Source organism: Syngnathus leptorhynchus, chromosome 7, assembly GCF_054491065.1.
Source record: "Syngnathus leptorhynchus isolate UIUO chromosome 7, UIUO_Slep, whole genome shotgun sequence".
In the NCBI taxonomy this organism is placed as follows: domain Eukaryota; kingdom Metazoa; phylum Chordata; class Actinopteri; order Syngnathiformes; family Syngnathidae; genus Syngnathus; species Syngnathus leptorhynchus.
Window position 1 is genome coordinate 1,959,096 of NC_141201.1, and position 27,759 is coordinate 1,986,854.

At 46.2% G+C, this 27,759-nt stretch overlaps 2 protein-coding genes across 4 annotated transcripts; both read left to right on the top strand.

Moving 5' to 3' along the window:
• Nucleotides 1-825: 825 nt before the first annotated feature.
• ddx6 (DEAD (Asp-Glu-Ala-Asp) box helicase 6) lies at nt 826-7,454 on the top strand. Of its 2 annotated transcripts, none has more exons than XM_085915687.1 (14): nt 826-1,057; nt 1,715-2,299; nt 2,400-2,463; nt 2,571-2,675; nt 2,757-2,886; nt 3,075-3,221; nt 3,293-3,387; nt 3,475-3,597; nt 3,704-3,832; nt 3,930-4,046; nt 4,146-4,209; nt 4,510-4,611; nt 4,693-4,872; nt 4,979-7,454. In XM_085915687.1, exons 2-13 carry the CDS (start codon nt 2,106-2,108, stop codon nt 4,866-4,868), a joined length of 1,446 nt encoding a protein of 481 aa, XP_085771813.1. In that variant the 5' UTR covers nt 826-1,057; nt 1,715-2,105; the 3' UTR covers nt 4,869-4,872; nt 4,979-7,454. The 2 variants fall into 2 exon arrangements, with proteins under 2 accessions (XP_085771813.1, XP_085771814.1); XM_085915688.1 differs by lacking the exon at nt 826-1,057 and adding an exon at nt 1,072-1,650.
• Nucleotides 7,455-7,938: 484 nt separating this feature from the next.
• aplp2 (amyloid beta (A4) precursor-like protein 2) lies at nt 7,939-27,084 on the top strand. Of its 2 annotated transcripts, none has more exons than XM_085915685.1 (16): nt 7,939-8,249; nt 17,349-17,522; nt 17,623-17,752; nt 19,755-19,867; nt 19,957-20,168; nt 20,260-20,489; nt 20,591-20,758; nt 20,950-21,158; nt 21,274-21,432; nt 21,499-21,627; nt 22,143-22,242; nt 22,893-23,072; nt 23,851-23,933; nt 24,697-24,774; nt 25,153-25,308; nt 25,372-27,084. In XM_085915685.1, exons 1-16 carry the CDS (start codon nt 8,178-8,180, stop codon nt 25,471-25,473), a joined length of 2,295 nt encoding a protein of 764 aa, XP_085771811.1. In that variant the 5' UTR covers nt 7,939-8,177; the 3' UTR covers nt 25,474-27,084. The 2 variants fall into 2 exon arrangements, with proteins under 2 accessions (XP_085771811.1, XP_085771812.1); XM_085915686.1 differs by having other exon boundaries at nt 7,946-8,249; nt 20,293-20,489.
• Nucleotides 27,085-27,759: the final 675 nt, after the last annotated feature.

Consider the following 27,759-nt stretch of genomic DNA (forward strand, 5'->3'; position numbering starts at 1 on the left):
ACTGGACTGCTTCTGTAGCAAATCAAGCTTGAATTCACCACTCACAATCACATTTATAATCGTTTCAAGAATACTTGAAATGCAGGTTCATAGGTTTAAAAAAAAAGGATTATAGTTATATATTACAGAGATAAAAGCAATGAGATCAAGAGCAATCGACCCAATTTATTGAAAGGCCACGACACGTGTCACGGTGTAATAGGAATCCATCACTGCTATTCGATGACTTGATACAAAGACAAAAAGGAATGCTTTTTCATGATGTGACCATGATGGATTTCATACAGACTAAATAGACACAAAGACAGAAAGAAGAAAGCAACAGTATGAATACCTTTAATACCACCTGTCATTTTTACTCAAACTGATATTGATGATACAATGCTCCCTCTAGTGGTAAGTAGAGGAATTACTCAAGTGTGTAAACCGCACGTTGCTACAGGTAGCTGAATCCACTTAGTTGGACATTTTTGTTTCGTGTTGTGTTCGTGTTTTTGTTTTTTTTTCTAATATAAATTATGTGCCTTAACTCCAGTTCAACAAAGATTGGAAAACACTGAGGCAGGGTACCCACTGAAGTGTCTCAAGGTGCATTTTGACACACACAAAGCAAACCCATACAACTTTTATCGGGAGCACCTTGAATGAAATAGCTTTGGAAGGTTAATAATCACGTGCAAGTGAGAGTTCTCAGAGTTCAAATCAATTATGATACGGTATTTGTTAACCTGGCTTAGTGACGCGTCAGCGGTGACGTCAGATTCAGGTCAAAGTGTACATAACAACCCCGACGGCTACATTCGATGCAGTACATTTAAGCTTATTTAAAAATGGGAAGAAACTATTCACGATACCAGATTTATGGAAAACATTATTATTTTCATTGAGATCAGAAATGAAATCAGCTGATCGTGGCGGTGGGAGGCGGGCTCAAATACGAGTGGACGCCATCTTGCAGGCTCGGATGAGAAGAAGCCTCATTCGTGCTCTCGGCTACCATTTGACCAAGCTTAAAAAAGGAAAAACACAAAAAGACGATTTATTTCGCTTATCTGAGGTAACGGTCGGTTCGGGTCGGACGTTATGTGTGTGCTGAATTCTCTGTTGTAAGCCTGAGTCACCTGCGTCACGTTGTTTGAGACAAGTTACGTCGTATTTAGCCATCGTTAGCCAACCAGCTAGTTGGCGTGCTAGCTAACACTCGGTGACGTTGAATGTTACTGTTACTAAAAGAAAAAACTACAAAAGCGGAATCGTGATCTTTGCCAACATTTTATTATATGCATTGTCGAGTTAGTGTTGATAGTAGTAAAGAAAAGGAAAAGTGGGAAAAGATTTGTCTTCCGGCCACTTCTCGGCCAAGCTAATTTTCAGCTGCTAGCAACCTCTACGTCATCGTTTTTATCCGAACTCTACTCCAGCTGAACATTTTTTTTCCTGTCGAGGCAAATCTTGTGTCGTCTGAGAATTATTCAGTTTTTACCTTTGAAATCATTATGGACGCGACCTTGTGTATTTTTCCCCGAGTTAACGTTATGAGGTATTCGCGCTAGCTGCTAACTGTGTGGCATTTATCACAATTGTTTGTAAAATTTCCTTGGGAGAGCTTTGCGTTCATCTTTAGCAGCTATTGCGGTTTGGAGGAGAGCGGTTAGTCCTCACAGTTGATTTTTTTTTTTAACATGCTGTATATCTAACTACTTTTGTTTTTTAGGGTTCATATAAATCCGACGAAGAGGACGCAGCTCCCCGAGATAAGCAGCTCGAACAAGTTGGCCTGTGCTTGAAAAGCCATCTTAGCCCTTCTGGAGTTTGGATTTCAGACAACTGTTGTCAAGCTCCAACCTCACTCAAACTGAACTGCTCAAGCGCCCCCTTATTCCAAGAGTAATCTGTTGAAAAACACGGAAAAGAAGTTATCGCTTCATGTCCCAGAAACGGCAATATAGTGTAGCTAGTGGCAGGAATAAATATTTGGACGCATTGTACAGTATACGCAGCCCCGAGTGGGTAGGACTACCTTCAATTGTGAGTGTGTTCAGCTGAGTGGATTCACTCCTCACTTGTGGTTCATCTTTATTGGACTGAAAAGCTAAAGAGGAAACATGAGCACTGCCAGGACAGAGAACCCGGTTATCTTGGGCTTGTCGAATCAGAACGGGCAGCTCCGAGGCTCGGTGAAGCCGGCCGGAGCGCCGGGTGGAGGCGGAGGAGGCCCCCACCAGTCGCTCAACCAGATGAAAGGCACAATCAACAATGGCAATGCCCAGACAGCCCCCACGACTAACGCTGTCATCAAGTAAGTTGTGTGTCTGAGAAATGGGGAAAAAAAAGTTGACGGGATGACAAATGTGTGCTTTCATAAAATGCTTTCTCATGAGCGTTTGGACTTTTTGCAGGCCTGGAGATGACTGGAAGAAAAATTTGAAGTTACCCCCAAAGGACATGAGGATGAGAACTTCGGTCTGTATTTTTATTCATATCTATAAATCTCCTGACGAGCTTCCAATTGCTAATGGTCACATTTACCGGCGCCACCCCCCCCCCCCATCCCCCCCCCCCCCCCACAGGATGTGACTGCGACAAAAGGCAACGAGTTTGAAGATTACTGCCTCAAGAGGGAACTGCTCATGGGAATCTTTGAGATGGGCTGGGAAAAGCCGTCTCCCATTCAGGTGCCTTTCCTGCTAACTTTACACATCTTCACGCCACAATGGCGAGCAACTCACCAAAGTATCAATTGCTGCTGCTCGTAGGAGGAAAGCATTCCCATCGCGTTGTCGGGCAGGGATATCTTGGCCAGGGCCAAGAACGGCACAGGGAAGAGCGGAGCCTACCTCATTCCCTTACTTGAACGCATTGACCTGAAGAGGGACTACATACAAGGTGGGTGGGCATGTCTGAAATCTGCCGCAGTGGTGGACAATCAATGAGTCAGTTACATTGCTTTGAAATTCAATGAGCCGTCTCATCTTAACATCAAACTTGCCCTGGAGTGCAAATATCTGCTCACCGTACCAGAGCTAATGATGCATCTTGGATATTTTGTGTGAATGTAATCTTTCCTACCCCAGCGCTGGTGATAGTGCCCACCCGAGAACTGGCTCTGCAAGTAAGCCAAATATGCATCCAGGTCAGCAAACACATGGGAGGAGTGAAGGTGATGGCGACCACAGGTGGAACCAACCTACGCGATGACATTATGAGACTCGATGAAACTGGTAATGCTTTGGGCGAGACTCGTGTGATTGCTTTTGTGTGAGGTTGACGAGGTTTTTGTTTTTTTCCCCAGTTCATGTGGTCATCGCAACCCCAGGGAGGATTTTAGACCTCATCAAGAAAGGAGTGGCCAAAGTCAGTCAAGTGCAGATGATTGTTCTCGATGAGGTGGGGTGTGCTCTTCGATATTCGGTCAAGCCGCATGCTTATTTTTGTTGTCGTGCCAACTCTGTTCTTCCTCTCATTTGCCACCAGGCTGACAAACTCCTGTCTCAGGACTTTGTGGTCATGATGGAAGAGATTCTGGGCTTCCTTTCCAAACAGAGACAGATTTTGCTTTACTCTGCTACGTTCCCGCTCAGTGTGCAGAAGTTCATGGTACGTTTTTTTTTGTGTGGCTTTTAATGATTGACAAAGGCGGCCTGTTTTGCCCCGTCCCGCGCACGCTGGTTCTCTGACGAACCGGTTTTCACTGCCGTTGTAGAACTCGCACCTGCAGAAGCCCTACGAGATCAACCTCATGGAGGAGCTCACGCTGAAGGGCGTGACTCAGTATTATGCTTACGTCACCGAAAGGCAGAAAGTGCATTGTCTCAACACTTTGTTCTCAAGGGTAAGCCCGATTCCTCTGGTTCAATGCCTTTTTATTTCAGGATGAAAAGAGAAAAAAAAATCGACTTTGAACGCCACGTACGTGTCTTGTCTTCTAGCTCCAGATCAACCAGTCTATAATCTTCTGCAACTCCTCCCAAAGAGTGGAGCTCCTTGCCAAGAAGATCTCCCAGCTTGGTTATTCGTGTTTCTACATTCATGCCAAGATGAGACAGGTTGGGACAAAGTTCTCTCTCCTTCCCTCCCGCATGCACACTCGATAAAGTTGGGCTGTCAGTCTTTAAAAGTAATTTGGAACTCTTCTTTCTCCCAAGGAACATCGCAACCGCGTGTTCCACGACTTCCGGAACGGTCTGTGTCGAAATCTCGTCTGCACCGGTGAGTCACGCACCCACTCGGATTGTTCAATACCCAATTTCGCAGCTCGAGTTGAAGGCAGATGCTCGTTTCGGCTTTCTTCTCAGGAGATAACGAGCGCCAGTAGTATTTCTTTCCCATCGGCTGACCTTGCGTTTAAGGTCAAGCACGTTTGACTCGCACCTGCTGCCTTATCACTCCACTGGCATTTTAGTGCGTGCAGCGTAGTTGTCGCATGACTCTGCTTTCTGATTAGCACAAAACACTTTTGCTGGGCAAACGTTTGCTTTCGACTTGTTCATTGTGCGTGTTTTCTTCCAGACCTCTTCACAAGAGGAATAGACATTCAAGCCGTGAATGTCGTGATCAATTTTGACTTCCCGAAACTGGGAGAGACGTACCTCCATCGCATTGGCAGATCTGGTGAGACGTCGCTTTTGTCCCAATCGCCCAATTCACGCAAGCTAAAATGAGCAAGGGTTAACGCTCCTCCTCGTGTTTTAGGCCGCTTCGGACACTTGGGTCTGGCCATCAACCTGATCACGTATGACGATCGCTTCAACCTGAAAGGCATCGAAGAGCAGCTGGGAACGGAGATCAAGCCCATCCCGGGCATCATCGACAAGAGCTTGTATGTGGCCGAGTACCACAGCGAGAGCGGCGAAGAAGTGAAGCCATGAGCCGGTGAGTCATTTTTTTGGGATGTTTGACTTCCAAGAACTTGAAGCTTTGTCTTGAGGTTCAAAGCCACACCTTTGGCTAATATGGTTTTTCTTTTTGCCATTCACAGATGAGCCCATCCTCCATTCCCCTTTAGACCCCACCACCCCAGCCTGGATTTTTTTTGTTGTTTTTTTTTTTTTTTTCTTAAATCATCGGGAATGTGAAAGTTGCGTTTTGGAAGAACTCTTCCCCTTTTCACGGGGCTCATTGCTGCACCGCCTGCACTGAAGACACCCCTGCGGGATGGAGTGGATGCGAAAACCTGGCCCGCAGCTCTTAACGTGAAGCCAGCGCCCCCGCAATCCTCCCCTGCCCCTCCAAAAAAAAGAAGCCCCACCTCCATTTCTGTTCTTGTTTTGGACCCATTTTGTATGAAGTGCCTTAAGAAGCAGTCCAACTCGTTGTGAAGTAATAACCATCGTCGTCATCGAGCATAACCACTTTTTCATTTCTGCCTGTCCGGGCCCGGTCCTGCTGCGCTTTCAGTCTGGCTTCACATTGCAGGACAAACATGGATCCACACAGCCCCGCCCGCGCCCACAGTGGACAAATATGCTGGAGGTTTTTTTTTTTTGTTCTTCTTTCTTGAACTGAGAAGGAAAGCCAGACAGTCCATGATTTTTTTTCAGTTGCTTCAAGAAAAACCCGACACTTTCCTGTCTTCAGCAGCAGAGCAAAATTCAAATGATGGTGCAGCCAATCAACAGCTAGAGTCATGAGGATTCCTCAACAAGTGGAGATATTTTTTATTTTTTATTTTTTTTCCTTCCCTCCCAGTTCCCCCACCTGCTCACCTTCCAGTGGATGGCCGTACATCTCTGTGAGCCTGTGTATATACCTTAATTTTAAGATTGTTTTAAGATAGTAGATAAGAAGTCTGGCCGCAACACAATATACCAACCCTTGCCGCACACACACACACACACACGCACGCATATTTGTTGGCACTGGAGAGACTGTTTTACTGCCTATTGGCCTGTGACTTTATTTATAATTTTAGAAAAGGCAGAATGATTGAGAATCAAAAGAGCCCCTAGTGCATGAAGTGTCATTGAAAATTGCACTTAAATTGAAGTCGTGCAATTTTCCACGCGACCATCGGACCGCATTGTCCGACTCGCTGCGGATTTGCTTTGCCCATTCTTTGGTTTCCTCCTTCACCTGTTACACACAACGAAGACGACAGCGGCCAATTTTGATTTCAAGCGGAATGTCGTGTGGAAAAACATCAGTGACGGACACATCGAACCTGGAATGAAATGTAGCAGGAATTCACTCTCGCCACGACGACACGGAGGAGGGAAAGAAAAGAAGAAGAAAAAAGCAACACAGGTTGGCACTTGACAACGCACAGAGTTGAATTCAGGCAATAACATGGACGGCTTTTTGTATCCGCCACGCCAACATGAACACGTTGCTCTCGAAGATTCCTTCTAATCCCCCCCCCCCCCAAAAAAAAGGACAACTAAGGGGAATGGCTACGACGGATGGCGACATGGCTTGGACTGCAAACTTGGACTGAGTTACTGGCTTATATTTCTGCCGTTTTGTTTTTTGTTTTTTTCTATGTGGGGATTTGGTTATACTTAGTCACAAAAACCTGATTTTGCACAAAAGTTCCTCGGAGCCTTTTTGGAAAAGTTTGGTTCCCCCAAGTGGCGAGATGCTCTTACGATTGTTTTGACCAAGAGCGACTTGTTTCAAAATGTTCCCTTCAAGTCCTCGTTGTTTCAGAACGACAGTTCCCCTGCCCGCTCGCATCGGCCCCTAAAAAGTTCAATCGTCCAATTCGGCTATTTGGCGGGGTGGGAGGGAGGGAGGCTTTTGCGTCTAAAGAAAATATTCAAGTTGAACAAATTGCGAGCGAGCAGGGGCGTCGACAATTTTTGCAGACACTCGGCAGCCGTCTGCGACCTGGCGGCCAGTCGGCAGTACTCCAGCTTGGTTTGGTTTTCAAGACCGGTCCGACAGGACAAGCGGATGTAACGGGATGCTGCCTACTGCCGACGGCCGCCATGTTGAGAACCTTAGAGACTGAGACAAAAGCATCTTGCCCAACTCTACAATTGGATTTATTTCGTAACCCAATTGTCTCATTCTTTAAGGTCATTTTAAATTGGGGGGGGGGGGGGGGGTGAATTGGCTCACTTGCTGCCCTGATGCACACAAATCCTCCTTGATAGTGGTGACAAATTGAAAGCAAACTACACACACACCTTTGTGTCCAATTCGGCTCGGCGTCACTTTCTGTCCAGGAGGATGCTGCTGATGCATTAGCACACTTGGGGAGGGTGGGCTGTTTACAAATTCATTGAAAGGGTTAAAAAAAAAAAAAAAAAGTTTCCCTTGTTTTGAATTCTGTTTTGGTTTTGCCCAAAAAAACGTTCAAGTGAAAAACTCTAGAGTTTTAAGTTCTTTTATTTTTATTTTCATGACAATTTGGTCCTAATTCAATTGGCAAGAGTTTTCAGTGAAGCAAATTTTACAAAGTTGAGTTAAGAAAAACATGAAGAATGTCTATGATTAGGCTTAAAGATTGAAAGTTTGGTTCAAAATAAAGCTCACTGAATTAAATTTTTGGTCTCCTTTCTTGTGTGACTTTGAAGGCAAGTCAAGGCTTCAATTGCACTTCAATGTGCTTCACACACTAGCCCACTGTACCAACTTCAACCATGGTGTAAGGGCGCCCTCTACCGGGAGTATGTTGTACTGTTACCCATCCCACTCATTTCAATGTGGACTACTTTGAACCGCAAAATTCTGAACTCTTATTGCTTAGCCTAAGACACTCGGAACCACCGTCTACTCTCCAGAATCCACGAACACGTTAAACGAGCTTCCATTTGCTCCAATTTAAAAAAAAAAAAAGGTAAAGAAAAGAAAAAAAACAAGGCAATTGCAATCCATGTGGGTGGAGTCAAACGTTTTAGATCCACCTTGTCCTGCAGTTCCCCTTGAATGCCCCCAAGAGGCGCGCTGCGTCCAGACGAGTGGATGTCGACCAACCTAGCGAGAAAGAGGGAGGCACCATCCACGGAGCAGCCTTCCCAATAATCTCTACCCACATTTCCACGACGGAGCCACTCCGACTCCGTGACTCGGTGCCCTCCCTGCGTTCTTTTTTTTTTTCTTCCTTCCTCCACTCGTCCAAACAAGCAGAAGCAGGAGTCGCTCCCGCTCGAGCAGATCATCGTCGTTGCATTCCCTGGGACATTTTAAGCGCGTCTTCTTGACGCCGGAGAGGAGTTATTTCCCGCCCTTGGAAGATGGGTTCCGTTCCAGTGATATCAGCTCTGCTTTTGGCCGTCGTGGTGCCATCGTTGGCCGGATACATCGAGGTACGTTGACGTATTTTTTTTTTATTTTTTTTTTGGGCTAACCCTAACCACCTTATATAGGTATGTCAATACTGTTCTGTGGTTTTATTGGCGCTGGAACATGTCTGCTCGGTTTTTTGTTGTTATTGACTGAGCAATATATTAGTAGGAATGGTAATATCAGCCAGACATCAAACAATGAGTAATAAGAGATATCCCCCCCCCCCGGCCACCCGGTAGTTTTATTCGAGAAGGTGCGTGGTGCAGGGATCAAATGAAAGACGAGTGGCTTTGTCAGGCCTCGGGGAGCAGGCAGATAACACACAGTAACCTCTGTCGCTCCCTCCTTCTCTGTCTGTCTGTTAACAGTCTATCTTTAACACACAGGAGGAGGTTTTCTAATCCACTTGGAGCCTTTTTGACCACCCTCCCCTTCCGTAGACTGTCGCCACATGCTGTTTTGCCAGGTGTCGTGCAGTCATCCCCCGGTTACATCGCGGTTCGACTGTATCGCTGATTTTGGGTTGAAACGTCATTTTGTTGATATAACGTTCAGTGTTGTTACAGAATGAGGGAGTTTTTTTTATTTTAGGTGGACAGCCATTTTCTTTTTATGATTGCTGCTAATGTTCTCTGGGTTCTATTTGTAGTTAGTTTGGGTTTAAATATTTTTACAAGGTGTCTTTTATGGGCTCTCTATCGCTCACCCTCTATAAACAGGGATTATTGTACATTAAACTTGAAAAAAAAGGACCTTAATGTGGGCATTATTGTTGATCACCATAGAAGAAGAAATAATGTTAGCCAAGAACCATAGGGGTTACACTGGCATCTCCTCTTCTCAAATTTAGGCTCGTTTGTTTTGGCATAGCAGCAACCTCATTGATTTTGGCTCAGGACAAGAGCACAATTAAAAAAAAATTGTTTTTAATGTAAGCTGATGGTCAAAGTTGTTCGAAACCATCTCAATAAGTGAGATGGTAATGTGGCAAATTTGTCAGTTGCAGAATTTCTGTTTTTTTAACACAATGCTGTGGATTTAAAAAAAACAAAAATGTTCTACGGAAAGATAGCTGGGGATGAGGTTGGGAAACAGTGTGCTTGGTGCTCTGTCGCCTGTCCAAACAAAACTAAACCCCCCCCCCCCCCCCCCCCCTTATCTTCACACCCACCTGGAAGTCCACTTTCACACCTCGCTCTGGATCACACATGTGTGACAACAACCCAGACGTCTCCACCTGACCAGCTGTTTCTTGCCATTTGGCAGCCGGCCCACCCGCCATGATGCCTAAAAATGCCGAGCCGAGCGAAATCGATGCCTCTGAGCGCCGGTCAATACAGGACAGACTCCCCCCCCCCACCGGGGGTGATTAATGGAGGAAACGCACTTCTCCTCCTGATCAGTCAGCATGATTAAAATGGTGGGATGACTTGCACTTTCTTGGGGGGAGGGGGGCGGTGCTGAATGTTCTGCTTGTCTTTTTTGCTTGGAGTTTATTTATTTACAGCACGAAACACATACAAGTTTTAAAAATATGCATAGATGTCACGTGGCGGATGCTGCCGCGTTGCGCCGGCCTTGACCTTTTGATTTATGGGCTCCCGAGAGACTCGCTCGCTTCTCGTGTCAGGCGTGTTTTATCCGCCGCTCGCCCTCTTGTTGTTCACGGCCGCCGCTCCAGCACTCGGCCGAGTGCAAACTCCATCGTTGTGTGTCAGCTACAAAAATGCAAGATGAAATCTAAAAACCAAAGCAAACACTACTAAATATTGTACAGAATTACACAGTGCTAATTTCCTTTTTAAAATATTTTTGTGTTTTGTTTCTTTTTTTGGGAGGGGGGGGGGGGTTGAGGTTGGAACGGAAAAATGGCATTTCCATTCATTTCAATGGGGAAATGTGATTTGAGATACAATTGTACAACTTGCTTGTACCGTTAAAAAAGGATTGTTGGCACATTGTGATAAAAGTTGAATACGGACTGAAACATGACCGTCCGCATTTTTTTCAAGTGTCGGGGGGGGGGGGGGGGGGACACAGACAAGTGGAATGCTACCAGCACCCTGCATAGGTCCTTTTGTTTTTTGGGAGCGACCCAAGGCTTCGTTTTGTTGTGTGAGCTGTCTTGGTGGCAGATAAATCAATTCACCCTCCCTCCAAAGAGCTTTTTAGATTGCTAATCATGTTGTCGGGCTGCCTTCTGTCGTGTCAATCATCTGCCGCCCCCGTTGCCCTTTGCTGGCGGATTAGCAGGTAAAAGCTTGTTTTCATTGTTGCGAATCCTCTTAAGTGAAAAGGAGAAGAAGAAAAAAACACTCGAGTGTACCGGTAGGAAGGACAAAGTATCAGTTGGTAAAAATGTTGCCCTTTTTTTTTTTTTTTGGTCCGGTTTTGGGTGCCCCTAAGATTTTTGTAAGAATACATTTTAGGAACAACAATGGCCTGTGACCAACAGCAGGGAAGGAAATATTCTTCCTTCCCTCAAAGCCTCCTCAACGAGCCTCCCACCTCCCTTGCTTCCGGCGCTCGTCTTCCCGCGGCGACCGCGCCGTCAGATACGCTCATAAAAGCTCATCGTGCGGATTTCCAGGCAAAAGGCTCATCAGGCGAGTCTTGTTCTCGCTGCGATTGCCTTTGTCTCCCTCGGCTGGGGTTTTGGTTACCAACTGCCGGACTGCACACAAGGATCAACAAACCATATGTATTGATCATTAGAGCTCGTTAGAGAGTCGAGCGAGAAACAAGAAGTCGATGTCCATAATTTGCTTTGGAAAATGATTCTGATTTAAAAAAAAAAAAATGCTGCAATGGACATCTGGAGGCTAAACAAGAGCCTTTTATTGAAACACGCGGTTTCCTTTTTGGTCATATGTAGGACAAGATGGCCGCCGAGCACACCTGTGTGTCCTTGCAACAGCTGTGCAGCCATATTCTTTGTGTGGCCGGCCGGCCGGGCGTGCAGGAATGCGCCGCTTTGTGCTGCGAGCGAGCGCTCTTCCTGCCGTGGAGCCAGTCGCTAGACAAAACCGCCCCCCCCCCCACCCCCCCCCCCCCCCCCCCCCCGACTTTATTATTTCATGCTTTCGCCAACGGGGGACGCGAGGCAACGCCGGCGCTTTAAACCCGCTCACCCTTCCGTGTGTGCGCGCACGCTTTTACTCCATTAATAAAACATCAAGTGAGTGATAGAGCTCTTGTCAAGGCCGCCTCAGGTCCATCTGTCCCCAAATAGTCCGCTCGTGAGGACATCCGTCCCCTGCGGGTCCGTCGCACTGATTGGCTCGCCCTCCCGAGCTTGGATGGCGCTCACAGAAAAAGAAGAATGTGGAATAAAGTGTCCACCTAAAGGAAGAGGAGGAACCTGACACGGCAATATGAGAAGATGCAAGGGGGGGGGGGGGGGGGTAAATGAGGTGAAAGGCCATTGATAGCATTGGAAGCGGCCATGTCACGAGTAGACGCAGGCATGAGCCGAGAGGGAAACGGAAATATGGAGAATATGCTGGGTGGAGGAACAAAAGGGGGACTTAGAGCTGGGGAGCAGAATCTGGCGAGGAGGTAGAATGAATGAAGCAGGATGTGAGAATGTCAAAGATGGAAGCAGCAATAAAAGAGAAGGCGGCAGGAATAGGAAAGGAAGACACGTTCCTCGCTGCTAATTGGTGATGAGGACGTCACGTTACTTGCAGCATTTTGATCCCCCTGTGAGGCAGAGGGTGGTCTGCTGGGAGGCGTAAGTGCGCACCCCCCCCTTAGAGATTGCGTTAGGCTGGCGCCGCCTGATACAGCTTTTCTCAAGGAGAAGGTGGCCAAGGACAAACGCCCCCCCCCGTGTGAGACATGTGTGGGTGGTTCAGGGGGGTGTTTATCATCTTCTAAGCCGCTCACGCCACGGAATCAAATCCGCGCAGGAAGACACAATAGCGTCAGATTTGTGTGTGTAATCTGGCACGCGTTAATGACAGTCCGTCTGCACTCTTCTTTAATGTCGCTCGGATGCCTGACGGGGAACCCGGGAAATAAAAGAAAGACGTACGGGCGTTTTCCCCCCCCCCCTCCCCCTGTCTTAATCGTCCTCCATCGTGTCGAATTGCACTTCAAAACACACTTTTAGCTGCGTCGGCGGGCATGTTGATGGTTCCGCCGGCTCGTAAAAAGGGGAATAGCGTCTCCACGGTTGCCATGGTAATCCCACATTGCTTACTTGAGTGCTTTGTAATGAATTTGACAGCGGTAATTCTCAGACACAACTTTGAATCACTTGTAGTGACGAACCATCGCTTGGGTTACGCAAGGCATCACGGAGTCATCCGATGTATTATTCACGCAGGCGTGTCAAGGTTGATCCTTTATTTTCTTGAAAACCCGCCGCCGCATTTCTAAACTATCAATTAGCCGAGTCGTCAACATTTAACGGATTCCATTCACTTTCAATCGATTTATTTTCTGATATCTGCTCGCTTCCCCCCGCTTGCGCTTTTTATGGCCCGTCGAGATGATACATGTCTGGTATTTTGGATCTGGGATAAAAAGCAATCAAGCTCGGACCAGAATTCCATTACCGAGATGAATTTTAGCCGCGGGCAGCAAACGTGAAATAGTCCGACAAAGCCATTAAAACTCATTTGATCTTCCGTGGCTAATTTTAGCACCCTCAGAGCAGCCTTTTCCCCTTCTCTGTCCGACTACGAATGTGTCTGATGGGGCCAATCTTTGTCAATCTATTTATCGATCCATCTAACGATCTATCTGTTGGTTCCGTGATGGTGCTAGCAAGCTCGCATCTCTCACGCCTTTGCGTTGTTTTCGTCTGTTCCACAAAAATAGCGGGGAGTGATGTAAGGCTCCGTGCAGAGATAAATAATTAAGTCATCCTATGAGAGAAGTACAATTTTCACGGCAGCAATATCGACACGCAAACAACCAACAAAATCCAAATTAAAGACCAAGAGGTGCATTTCGGAGGAAATAAAAGAAACGGAAAGCCAATAAAGTGAAAAGATGACCTCGTTGTTAAGTGTTAAGCAATTGTCTCATTTTGCTCCAGTAATAATTGTACAATTTATTCTCTTTCACAACCAACTGACTTTGAAATGTAAACGTGCAAAATTTGGATCATAACAAAAGAGTTTGGAGTTTACTTTTGGCTCAGAGGACGGGAGAAAGTGAGGCGGGCGCCACTCATCCCTCCCCAAATCCTCCTCCTGAGCGCCGGAGATTAGCCGGCCGGCCGGCCGACCTCATGGAGGCCCCCACTCCTGCGGCTAATCCGTCTCTTTTTAAACTGCTGACTTTGCGCAACGCACTGGACAGACGCGGGGATTTAACTGTTGCCCAAAACGCAGCGAGCCGCCCTCGCTTCAATCTCGAGACGAGCGCCGTCACCTCGTCTCAGTCCATAACAGGCCTTCATTAACCGGACGCTTTGGCGTTGGTCGCCCCATCCGCCTCATACAGCTAATTTAATCAGTCTAATGCCCGACTACGCTTATCGACCCTCCGATCCCTCGCAGCGGTGGATGAAAAAGCAAGACGGGACAAAGCCTGTCAATTTAGCTTAGCTTTAACGTCACCAAGACCCCAAAGTAAGCGTATGGAACTAACCATGAGCTCGGCGGTTCGTTTCGGTTCGACAAATGTACTAGCTCTATTTTAGAGCTGGAAACATCTGGTGAAGTCAGGTGCGTAATCCTCTGGAGGACACGTGGACGCTAAGCTGGGATGGAAGGCTCACATTGGGAGTCACAGGTGGAGAGTATTCTCACGACGTTAAGCCAACGGTCACGACGTCACTCAAAGTGTTGGTCATGACAAGCAATTATCTCGCTTTTTGTGGGAAGTAGTTGTTACCGATCCATTTGGCGTATCAAACACCTGCGTAGCCTAGCAACAACCTTAGCTGGCTCTAATTAGGATCTTCTTTATCTCCGCGTCGCACGCGGTGGTCTACTCCACAAATTAAAAAAAACAAAAAAATCAACAAAACATTTTGTAGGAATCGTATGTTATGTAATTGCTCAGTGTTTTTAGAACATATGTGTCTCTTAGCTAGCTAACCTGCTAGCTAATGTGCGTTTGTTAGCTAGCTAGTTAGCTAGCTAACAAACGCACATTTCCTAAAAACACTGAGTAATCACGTTAAGATTACATAGCTTATTTATTTGTTCATTAATTTTGGATGACTCGAGAGAAAAATTGTTAATTTACTTTGTATGTTTAAGTGGCTTCCGAGGAAATTACTCCTTTGTAATAATAACTAATACACAAGCTGGTGATTGGCGAACTGGTGGGGAAATTACTGAGAACTGCAACAACATAACTGTGAACTGCACTGTACACTTTTTTTCATGGCGCTCCTGGCGCCATTTCAAAGAAAATCGTATTTCTCCTTTTGCTTTGAACAATATTTAGACGATATCCGTATTAAGGAAAATACTAAATCCCACTGAGGCTCTGCGGGCGGGAAGACGAAACCCCAGTGGAAGCTTATAAATAGTCCATACGGAACTTCTCCTTCCCAAATGGGACCCGCCGCGGCGTGCCAGAGGAAAGAAGAGCTTTGCTCCAATTAACAGTCCTCCCTTGCCCTAGTCGCTTGTCTTTTGCATTTAGAAGGAAAAAAAAAAATCACATATTAAATCCCAATCATAACATTGAAGAGACAATTTTTTTTATTTTTTTCCAAGTTGTTTTGGAGCTCAAGTTTGCTCAGGAATGTTTCGGCGTAGCTAGGGACCAAACGTCATCCCCGCTTTTTTGTTGCGGTGGCAGAGAAAGTGTCCAGCGGCCGGCCGTGAGGACAAAAGAGAGTTTCAGTGGGACGGACAAGCTTATTTGCATTCCAGCGAGGCTTTGCCCTTCGGATTCAGAGCATGACGTCTCTTTTTTTTCCCCCTCTCTCTCTTTTTATGACTCTGTTCTTACTGTCCACCCTTTGCCACAGGGAAGGAAGGGCTTGTCCTGTGTGGGTGTCATTGAATGGCGTCCTTCCACCCCATCCTGGTGTCCAAGTGATGTTTGTGTAGTGTCTCAGGTCTCGGCCTTCCCACGGCTTCACTGTCCCCGTGAATCATGTCACTGTGTTAATGTGTGTGCGGACATGCCAGGATTCTGTTGGACTGTTTACAGCTACTGCCGAATTTGACGATACGTTCGAAAGGTTGCGCCAGAATCTGTCGACATACAGTTTGAATTTGTGTGTGTGTGGTTTCACACCAGACTATCTTAAGCGTCTAGTCACCACGGGGAAGGATTAGGCGGATTTCACCATACCAGGCATTTCTCTGCAGTCACATGGCCCCTAAGCATTCTGGGAAAAGTCCTAAACCGCCACGGTCCGGGAGGCGCGGGGGTGCCAGGCCCAACGTTTTGGAAAGTTCACACGCAGTGCACAAAGTCCGTTCGTCTTTCCTGTTTACTTCGTCCCGGGACGGGTGTGTGCCGTGTGTGACATCATGGCGCATCCCGGCGGGCATTGCTGTGTGTTTGTTTATGTGTCAGCTGTTTTTCTGCAAAACGGAACTTTTTTCGTATTTGGGGATGTGAAAAGAGTTTTTGGGGGAATCAGTTGAAGGAGAAAAAAAATTCAGCTCTTGTTTTGGATGGCTTGCTAAGATTCCATCTTCATGTGTCACGATAACAGCGCAGTTACTGATTAAACGTTAATTCAGCTCCAGCGTGACCTTTGAATCCCGGTTTTGTCCCACAATGTGAATTAGTGCCAAGAGCCATTTACGCCTGCTATGGACACCCGTTATTGTGTTTGCATTTGTATTAACCACCCCAAAAAAAAGAAGAAAGAAAAAAATCACTCAGCATTTGAGCATGTTGAGTTGAACATAACAGTTGAGTTGTTTGACTGGCAGCAGGTTGACAGAGGTTAATAATTGCATTTTCTGCCACCTAGTGGAAAAAGATCGTATTGTTCTGCCATCTTGCAGATGGTTCTATTTGTTCGTAACAGACAATCATTTAAAATTGGATAGTTTCATCCACATTTGGAATGGCGGTTCGGACAGGGGTAGGAAGTAAAGAGCAAGCATGGCTGAGAGAATGTTATTCTGCATCTAAAAAAAAAAAATCCAAAATCGGTCAGGCACACACAAAGCTATTTTTTTTTTCCAGGCAGGAAAAACAATAGAAGCAAAGGTGTAATTTGGTGTGTGGTGACATTTTGGGGAGGGAAATAAATGCAAGTCTCCTTTAGTTTTCCTCAGCGTGACTTCCTGACTCATATTGAATTTTTTGTTTTTCTTTTTTGCTTTGAACTTGATTTTGCCTCTCGGAACGGAGCTAATCCTCCCGCAATGACGACCGTGACGATGATGCAGCCGCTCTTGACTGCTTGACTTCTTCCCCTGCCACAATAAGTTCAAATGAAAATGTCACTTTCGCTATGAGAGCCAAGGAGCTACCCGCTGTCAAATGTTGCCGCTATGAGTTGGAGCTATTTCTCTGATTCTGCATTAGATTTCCGTGGCCATCTCTGGAGAGCAAATGAGGACGCGTACGTGTGTGTCAACTGCAGCTCGTCGTGCACGCCAGCCTGCCATTCAGATGTTGATTACCAAGCACTTGCTTTGTTATGGCTCTGTGCCGGTCTGCACTTGTCATCAGCACGATGCCTCGATTCTCGAATATTCACGAAAAACCCACACGACCGCACAAGAGGGCCAGAGTCGAGATTCAAACCCGGAACCTCAGGCCCGCTAACCACTCCAACACCGTGCAATCCCAAAAGAATCTTGTGGCCAAAGCCTTTACTTCATTTAACCTCGCGAGGGGAGTGAATGATCCGTGTGAGGAGCCAGAAAAGAAATGTTCTCGTCGGCGAGGCGTGACCGAGAGCGCTTTCCTCCCACCAGACCAAAAACCTTGCGCAAACAAAACGCTCCCTTATCAACAGTAGCTAGCTGCGCGTTTTTCTACGTCTGCCTCAAGAAAAAAAAGAAAACGATGATTTATAAGACAACCATTGCAAAAACATTCACACTATGTAGCAAACGCATTAAAGAGACAGTGTGTAAATCGAACCCCCTCTAGTGGTGAACTCATAGAATGCAGTTGGTTTATGTAACAAGGATAACTGCAGTTGTGCGCTTCCTATCTCGATCTTGCAGGCGCTGGCGGCCAACGCGGGCACCGGGTTCGCCGTGGCCGAGCCGCAGGTGGCCATGTTCTGCGGCAAGCTCAACATGCACGTCAACATCCAAACGGGCCGCTGGGAGCCGGATCCGTCCGAGACCAAGAGCTGCGTGGGCACCAAGGAGGGTGTGTTGCATTACTGCCAGGAGGTGAGTCATCAAGCAAAAGCAACCTAGATGAAAACATTCACAGGATCGTTCTGTGTTTTTCTTTTGATGAACCCTTGGCGTGTTTTTTTTTTTATGACAGATGTACCCAGAGCTCCAGATCACCAACGTGGTGGAGGCCAACCAACCGCTGCGCATTGAGAACTGGTGCAAGAAGGAGAAGAAGGTGTGCAAGGGGCACGCCCACACCGTGGTGCCTTACAAATGCCTCGGTAAGTCCATGCAAAATATAGATTTTTTTTATTATGTTTTTTTAGATTAATAAAATGAAATTGTTCGTAATATTACAACCCTAGTTATAATGTTACACAATAATTTATATTTTTTATTTGACTGGAACAATGTAATCGGAAACAATGCCGTTCGAGTGGTCGCTAAAAGCTCGTCCTTATTTTGTCTTTCTGTGTGAGAGCTTATCCTCTGTGGTAATATTGAACTTGGACGTGAGGTGACTGATGTTATCCGAGACAAAGCTGCAGACCACTTGCATCCGTCACGGTGGGGGCCGCGCTCGTTTTTTATTATTGCCGAGGAGGCTTGTTAAGCAATAAAGCACAATTGGATTTTTTTTCCCCTCCTCCGGCTCAGGCAGAGATCGTAAAGTCCTGCAGGGGCAGCAGCCGGGAGGTCTGCTGCATCTCGGCCCGGCGCCGTTCGGTCACCATGCGATTATTTTAGATTAAAAAAAATTTTTTAAGATTTTTTTTTTTTTCCTAAAACTCAAAATAGTAAAAGAACAAAATATTTTGTCATATTTTAACTAACACAGTCAACAATCTTAATTTTTTAAGTAAAAAAATCATTTTTTTGTAATAGTTAGATAGTAATTGATTACTTTTGTTTTGGAATTATGACGATAACACAAGAAAATGCGCAACCAGTGAAGGCGCCGAGAATAGCGAATGCGATGTCACATGACTGTCCTCGTTTGTGTGTGCAATTTGGAGCAAGACAACACACGCCTGACTGGCGAGAATCGCAAACAAAAGGGAGTTGGGGGGGGGGGGGGAGAGACAGACATCAAATCATCTGCTCTTGCGCTGCGCCAGCTTTCCGCCACTTTTCCGGAAGCCTTTTTTGCTGATTGAGTCGTGCCGCTGGCTCGCTGTCGGCGATTGAAAAAATCCATTAGCGTTTGCGCCGGACTGTGAAATGGGCGACAATTCATGAGCATTCTTGGCAGTGGGCAAGGGCTAGTGAGATTATTATGATTATTTTTTTTAATGTTCACACGGCAAACATCACGGCTGGAGAGAGGCCGAGCCTAGAATAGAGATGAAGACAATTTCAGGCTGAATGTTTCCACTCGATGACAGATATGTCAAATAAATAAATAGAAAACATAATACAATAATACATTTGAAAATAATCCATGGTGACCTTAGAAAAGATGATTGAGGTTGTGATTATTTATTTTTTTTAATTCAATGATGATGCATTGCAGTGCGTCACCGCTGCAAACCAAATCATTAACAACATCAATAAACCTGGTTCAACCAACGAAATGACTTTTCAACTTGACGTCATAAGCTAACAGGTTGAAATTTCGCCAACAATATGAGTCAAACTTCAGGTTCGGCTGTCGACTTTGATTTCCGACTTCGAAAGCCTCCACGGCGCCGCCGTTTGTCGTCACGGACGCTAATCCGGGTTACGTGATTCGGAGCCTGGCTCTTGTAAGCACCGGAGACAACAGTGAGCGGCCCGTCGAGCGGCGGGCATGACAGGCGCCGATTTAATTGCCTCAAACTGGAGGCGTCTCCGCACGCAGTTGGACTTTTTAGAAGCCAACGCGTCGGACCTGAAGCGCCGAGGGGAGGGAGGTGGGGGGGGGGGGGGATGAGCAGCAGCTGCAGAGTGCCCTGCTATTTGCAGCTAGCTCTCCTTCCATCCTACCCTCTCATTTTCCAAAACAGCCCCTTCCATGCTGGACAAACCACCAAACGAGCTGTTATCAGAGTGCTCCCTCCCTGGTTACGAAACCTCCCAGACCGGGGGGGGGGGGTCCTCACTCTCTTCAACAGAAGCCTTTCTATTCCCACTTCTTTCCAACTGTTGTCCATTCTTTTCTTCATAATGGCCCTGCTTGGCGGCATACTTGCTTGCTTACTCACGGGCCTTTACATTAGGTACACTTAAAAGTCACGCTGACCAATCAAGAATGCCATGCGACATCGGCGGCGCTAACGAGATGTTTTCTCCGCGATGTCGCAGTGGGCGAATTTGTGAGCGACGTGCTGTTGGTTCCGGAGAAGTGCAAGTTCTTTCACAAGGAGCGTATGGACCTGTGCGCCAGCCACCAGCAGTGGCACGGCGTGGCCAAGGAGGTAAGACGGAAAACAGCAGTCACGTGACTCGGCGTCGCCTTTGGCTGTGATTGCGCAATCTGAAGCGATTGGTTCCCCGCGCTCCTCAGGCGTGCTCCACCAGCAAGACGGTGCTGCACAGCTACGGCATGCTGCTCCCGTGCGGCACCGACAAGTTCCACGGCACCGAGTTCGTCTGCTGCCCTTCCTCCCGCTCCGAAGAGTCGGCCGACTCCGCCCAAGAGGAGGAGGAAGACGTGGAGGATGAGGACATCGACGAGGCCGAGTTGGATGAAGACGACGACGCCCTCCGCGAGGACAGGTTCTGTGTTTCCGAAATGTGTCAGAGTCTATGTGAACTTTTTTTTTTTTCTTCTTTGCTTATCAACCCTCCTGTTTTTTCTCAAAAGCAGAAAAATATCATTTGTTTCGTATCCATATCGCAGCGAGGCCCTGGCCAACGAGCAACTCACGCGGAAAGAGGAACCGCTGGATGAGGAGGATGAGGACGAGGAAGAAGAGGAGGATTACCACTATGTGTACGAGGATGAGGAGACCGATAAGGAGGAAGACGATAAGCGAGACAGCAGCAGAATGTCGGACAGCCGCGAGGACCAAGACAAGACTCTGCAAGAAGTCAAAGGTGGTTTATTTTGTTTTTTTTCCTGCCAATGGCAAAATTTGTTGATTCAATTCCGACCTCAGGATAAAATATAATCAAATATAACCCCTCCTCCTCCTCAGCCGTGTGCACCCTGGAGGCAGACACGGGCCCCTGCAGGGCCTCCATGCCCCGCTGGCACTTTGACCTGAGCCAGAGGAAGTGCGTGCGCTTCATTTACGGAGGCTGCGCCGGAAATCGCAATAACTTTGACTCGGAGGAATACTGCATGGCCGTCTGCAAGCGACTCGGTGAGCCGTGAATGAAGATGTTTCTTACTCATGGTCATTTCAGAATTAATCTTATTGATTGATTGATTTATTTATGTGTTTATTTTTTTATTGATTTATTTAAGGGTTGGGGTTTTTTCTTAAAGCGCTTAAGTATAGTATATATTCCACTCCCTTGTTTTTTTTTTCCAAACTGATTTGTTTTGTTGCAGCCACGCCCCCAACGCCTCAGCCCGCCGACGACGTAGACATCTATTTTGAGACGCCGGCGGACGACAAGGAGCACAGTCGCTTCCAGAGGGCCAAGGAGCAGCTGGAGATCAGGCACCGCAACCGCATGGAGAGGGTGAGGAAAGAGTGGGAGGAGGCCGACCGCCAAGCCAAGAACCTGCCCAAGGCCGAGAGACAAACTTTGGTCCAGGTTTGTCAGTTTTATGAAATCAACTATTTTTTTATTTTTTTTTTTACCAGGTGGCCCTTGAGTCCAAAAATATGCCCCGCCTGACAACCACCCGTTTTTTTTTTTTTTCCCCCAGCACTTCCAGGCTATGGTGGAGTCCCTGGAGGAGGAAGCCGCCAGCGAGAAGCAGCAGTTGGTGGAGACCCACCTGGCCCGGGTGGAGGCCATGCTGAACGACCGGCGCCGTCTGGCCCTGGAGAACTACCTAGCGGCCCTGCAGGCGGACCCACCCAGGGTGAGGGTTTACGCGCACAGCCCCCGACCATGACGTCAGCGGCTAACCGGCGTTTGTGACCCGCAGCCGCACCGCATCCTGCAGGCGCTGCGCCGCTACGTGCGCGCCGAGAACAAGGACCGCCAGCACACCATCCGCCACTACCAGCACGTCCTGGCCGTGGACCCCGAGAAGGCAGCCCAGATGAAGTCGCAGGTGGGTCTCGTTGAGTGACAGATGGAAAACAGACAGAATTTTAGCTGGCGTGCCATGCGGGTAAAATATGCGTCTTGGCTGAATAAAGCTTGGCAAAAAACTGGATTACATAAGTGTGAATTCAAGTGGAGACACGTGTCTGTAAAACAAGCAGTACCTTGAAACCGCTGACTCACTTGTGGCAAATTATTGCGAGGAAGATAGCCAACAATATTGCCGGCATTTTTATTTCGCTCGGAGTGGGGGTGAAGTGAGGAGGCCACCGTCAGGTTTAGACTTGCTGGGCTTGTGTACAAAATAGAGAGTGAAGACCGGGCCACACAATGGCACATTATCGCCACCTGTTGGCTGTGTTGTGTCCTGCATGCACCTTCAAATGGTTTTGCGTGGGTGTGCATGATTCTCATTAAGACTGACAGGATAAAGGATGTTGTCGTGTGATTCAGACGTGGCGCTAATTTGCATTGTGAGACTCACTGTCACAACATGTGCGTGTGTGTCTCCTTATTTGTCAGGTGATGACTCACCTCCATGTGATCGAGGAGAGGATGAACCAGAGTCTGTCCCTACTCTACAAGGTCCCCTACGTGGCCGAGGAGATCCAGGATGAAATCGGTGAGTTCTTTCGAAGGAACCGGTATCATCACAGAACTTCTTCTGAGCTGTTTGTCTACACGTGTTGCTCCACCTTTTGTGTTCAAACGGTTCAAGAGTTCTATCAACGTTGACTTGTCATTTGTCCCTTCCATTATATAAATCGCAATATGGCCCATAACAAAAACTGTTGGCGAGGCAAAAAAAAAAAAAGAAAAATTATCGATTAGATAATGAAGCAGTCGAGGTCAACGGTTAAATGTGTTGTTCTTTGTGAGCGCTGCGAAAGATTGAGCGCGGACGCGTCGATGAAAGTCGCGGCGTGTCGGCATGGAGATGAAAGCCGAGCGAGTGCGTTGACAGAACTGGGTCACGTTTGAGCCGCTTTCCTGCTGGGAGACTCCCTCGGAAAAAAAAAAAAACACACAGACAAATGCTAATTGCCAGTTAGCGGAGAATGGGGGAGCAGGTGCTTTGAGTTCTGTGAACATTTTGCTCACACTAATGATGGTGGAAATAAACATCTCCAAACATAAATTGGTAACAGAAAATGTCATTGTGACCATAATAATCTGCCTATAAAATTCAAGGCTTCAAAATTGTGGCCACGGATAGCGAAAAAAAACAAAACCAAAAAAAAAACATGTCATATTATTTTTTTAATGTGCCAGACGAGCTGCTCCAGGAGCAGAAAGCCGACATGGACCAGTTCCTGTCGTCCATCTCCGAGTCACAGCCTGATGTCGTCGCCGTGTCGTCGGAGGAGAGCGCCGAGGTGCCCGTCGCGTCCGAGGGGAAACCCTACCGGCCCATCCAGGTCACTTCTTTGGGTTCCCGCCCGGAACCAGAAGGTGCGCATGACTTTGTCACCCTCGTAATGCCAATTAAACATGACTACCGTTAAAAGCCATTGGAACAAAAAAGATGCCTATTTTTGAGATTTTTAGAATAATAAAATTAGGACTTTAAAGTCAGTAGCCGTCGGTGGCAGCGAAAGATTTTTTTCATCTCTTTTTCTTGCCTTTTCTTTGCTCACTCAACTCAACTTTTCCTCCTTTTCCCTCTTCATTGTTCTGTATTTTCTGTCTGGTTAACAACAAGGCGACCTGTCCGACCCTCCGCGAGCTTTCAAGAAAGGTTGGTGCCAATCGTGGCGACTTCTCTCCCTCTTTATTTCCACATTTTCTTCCATTATGTTTCTCAAAGGTGCGGCGTGTTTTCAACAGTGGCAATCATATCCATTTTTTAAAAACGTTTGAATGTTTTCCTGTCAGATGACAATTGCTCAAATGCTAGCATGCTCACAGTTAGCATCACAGCATCGCTATCAGTCATCCAATTCGTGGTCATCTAAAAAGGTTAAATAAATAAAAGGTGTCATTTATTTTTTTATTTTTTTCTGAAATCATTCCGAAATGAGCCAAGCGTTTGTTGACGAGTATCGTCTGAACGCAGTATTGTTGGGCTTTGTGCTAAATGTCAACACAGCACTGGCATTGTGCTGCACCCAAGAAAGAGCTTCATTGTCATCTTCCTCCGTACGCTGCGGAGACAAGCCAAGCACGCGCGTGACCATTTCGAGTCGCGTTTTTATCCATGTGCGCTGAGTCGGCTCTCTCGCCCTCGTAGGCTCTGCCGTGTCCGGCCTGGACGGGCTGATCGGCGCTGAGGAGAGATTGATCAACAGCAAGACCAAGATGGGACCCAACGTGGTAAGAATTATAAAAATTTTTTTATCTGACTTAGCCCACACACGTACAGAAATACACATTTAGAAGCGGCCATTTTGATGCCAAACATTGTCATTCGTGGGGATGGGCGAGAACCGTCATTTGTCGTTAATGAGCATTTTTCAGCGATACTTTACTTCCATCCTAACGTCACTTTGATATTTGAAGACAACACACACACACACACACAGCTTCCACACAACTCCAAAATCAACTCTGTTGCCATAGTTACAGCAAACTGGCAGCGTGCGGGTCCTGCCGACAATCGGCTGGAGCCTTTGTTCGTGTGCATGCGACCCGTCTCCCTGATGCATGCGTGTGTGTCGCATGTTTACAAGCCTAAAAAAAAATGGCCAAAAACCTTTGACCAATAATCCCAAAGCAGTTGGCGTTTTTGCGTCGCATGCATGTGTGTGTCTGTCTTTGTGGCCGTGTTTGTACTAAACACAGAGAACATCAACATCCTGGCACAGGCGGCGCCTCCTCCGAAGGTTTGTGTGCTCAGTCGTGAAAAAATCTGTGTGTGCGCCTAGCCAGGAGTGTTTTTAACACTCACACACACCCACACACACACACACACACACACACACACACACACACACACACACACACACACACAGACTTCTCCTTTCAGCTTGCCCAAGACAGCAGCATCGCCCCCGCACTGATAATCTCTCCACCTGTCTCTCACACACACACACACACACACACGCAGTAACCTGGGCTGCCCTGTCTGTGTTGACAGGTGATTGATGAGTCTCTGGATGTTAAAGAAGTTGTTTACAGTGCAGAGAGAATCCGCGTTATGCATGATGATGAGCTGGTGAGTATGGCGGCGCCCCCCACAGGCCCCGATTTAATCGACTGAATGCGCCCATTTGAGCTTCCACTGTAGTCGAAATTGGGCGTACACATAATAAGTCCAGAATTTAAATTCCCAGCCTTTTCTGATCTATTTTTTGAAATGATTATTCTTTTCTTCAGGCGTCGTGCTGGTTTGAGCATGCGTGCATGCGTGTTATGCCGTTGGGCCATGTGACGCCACATATGATGACGTCATATGTGGCGGATGATGACTTGTAGTTGTGTAGTTGGACGCACGGATACAAAAACACACACACACAATTCACCTGCATCGTGTCCAAGCGCATTATTTTGACGTCAATACACATGAAGTTGATTTCCCGCCCCCTCCCACCAGGAGACCTACAGGCCCCTGGGCGAGGACTTCAGCTTCAGCAGCAGCGTTCTGATCGGGCTGCTGGTGATCGCGGTCGCCATAGCGACGGTGATCGTAATCAGCCTGGTGCTGCTGCGGAAGAGGCAATACGGCACCATCAGCCACGGCATCGTGGAGGTGAGCCGTGGTGTCTCCAAAATGGCGCAATTTAAAGAGGAACTAAATTGTCCGCCTTTAAAGGTGGACCCCATGTTGACGCCGGAGGAGCGCCACCTGAACAAGATGCAGAATCACGGCTACGAGAACCCCACCTACAAATATCTGGAGCAGATGCAGATCTGAGCCTACAGGGGGCGCCGTGGCGGCGCCACCCGGCGCATACTACTGACCAAGAATTCCATGATGAGATAATGACCATAACAATGCTGTTGTTCCACTCATTTGCAAATATCCAAAACAACTCTTCTCCTTCTTCTCCTTTTTTGCATTGTTGATTACAAGGAGTTCTTTCTCTCGCCGTTTCCACTAGGTTGGATCAATGATGTATGACATTTCTGCCGATTTTTTTTTTTTTTCAATTGTTTTTTTTTTTTAGACGTGATTCGAAAGCAGTTTTTTATGCCAACGCCGCCGTTTTCTCTGTATCTTCCTCCTTGATAGCTTAATTGTAAATGAAGGTTATTTGTACTGATTAAAATGTAAACAGATGAGGGGGGCGGGCTCGGGGGGGGGGGGGGGGGGGAGACATCTATTTAGAGATATAGATATTATAAGATGGCAATATATATCTTGCCATTGGCTGACAGGCCCAAAGACAAACACTATAGAAAATGGATGGATTATATCATAGAAAGGTATATTTGCAGCTCTGGGAAAAGGAAAGACACCACTGAAAAATTGCGCTTAAGAATTCAGTCATTCTATAAAAAATCAAGTAAATATATTCTTAAAAATTGAATGCAAATATATCGTACTTTGAGGGGAAAAAAAATAAAGACTACTGAACTATCCTCGTGCAGTGACTCTTTCGTATACCACTAGGGGGAGCCTGCGGGGGTTTTTTTTGTGTGTGTGTGTGTGTGGTAGTCAACTTTTTCCAGAGCTGTTTTTGCAAGCTACTAATGTTGGGGAAGCTCTTAACCATTTTTAACTTTACTCATTTCAATTTTTTAAATGCAGTGAGCGGAAAAAAAAACGTTTTAGCAAGATTTCCTGCCGTTCTTTCCGAGATTGAATGTAAAATGAAATGTTCCATTTTAGATTGTGATAGGGATTGACTTTAACCTCATCAGAAGCCAAATTGAGTTGCTTTGAGCCACATCTCATTTTCAATCATTTAGCTTTTTGCATGGGGATTTAGTTTTTTTTTATTATTTTTTTCCAGGCTTTTTGCAAACTTTCCCTACAAATGTGGTTCCTCCCCATTATAACACGGCATGGACAAATGATGTACATAAACAGAGATCTACTACAAGTCAGTAATCAAAACTTAAACATTTGTCTCCGACGCTTCAAATCCCCAGAAAACTAAACTAAGCCTCGTTTTCCCCCCCCCTCTGCTCTCTTTGTATAGTTGCTGTTACAATCATGGCTTTTTCTTTCCAGAGGACTTTTTTTCTGTGCTGGTGTGCATTGTTCTGATACATAAAATGATGTTCTACATAGAAATATATATATCTATTTTACATTTCTTTTTCTATTTGTTTGTTCTTCTTCTTGTGACAGTACCGTAGCTCTGTACGTCTCACTATGCACCCCCGGAAAAAAAGAAAAAAACAGCTTGGGTCTTGTAACTATATGACTGCCTGTTTGATTGTGTGGCAAGACAACACACACATGGCTAAAATATGCTGTATTTCATTTGTAATATTATTATTAGTCATCAGAGAGTGGCGTTAATAAGCAGTTTTGTGGTAAAGGGGACAACACGTGTCAATAAAGTCACAACTTCCACTTTCTTGTGTCGTCTTTTCATTTTATTGCCTTTTTTGTCATTTTGGTTGAGGAATTCACTTCTATGATACTAGCTATTATATCTAGGACCACGCAACAATGATTTGATGTTTGAAATATCTCTATTTTGAATTTTTTTAACTTCTTTGAAAAAGACAGTTACCTTGAAGAGTCATAGAAAAATGTGAACATTTTGAACATCCATTGTGTGCGATACAACAGTCGTTAAATACAAAAATAATAAAGTAATCGTTAAATTTGATCTTTTTCAGTGGCCCAAAAAAATACGTGCATTCTAAAGCAGTTACAACTGTAAACTTGAAAGTTTGAGTAAAATATTTTACTTTTGTTTTGTAAATATAATGACCATTTTAGGTGTGAAATTAAATTATAAGCATCTGTTTCCGCATCTACGGCATTTTCCAGAAATAAGAATCCATGGCGTAATCTGTTTTAAAAACGCAAAGGAGTTGGATAAGGGATTCGAACCCACGAGTGTTTTAACTGTGAGACAGGCGTGCAGACCACTATTGTACGGTGACGCAAGACATTACTCATCATTCCCACTTGGAAATCTGGGAATTTTTTCCAAACTGAAACCTGCTGTGTTATGGCTAGAAGCAAGTGAGTCAGGTGGATAGATCACCTTTATGATTGGGATTAAATCTCCCAACC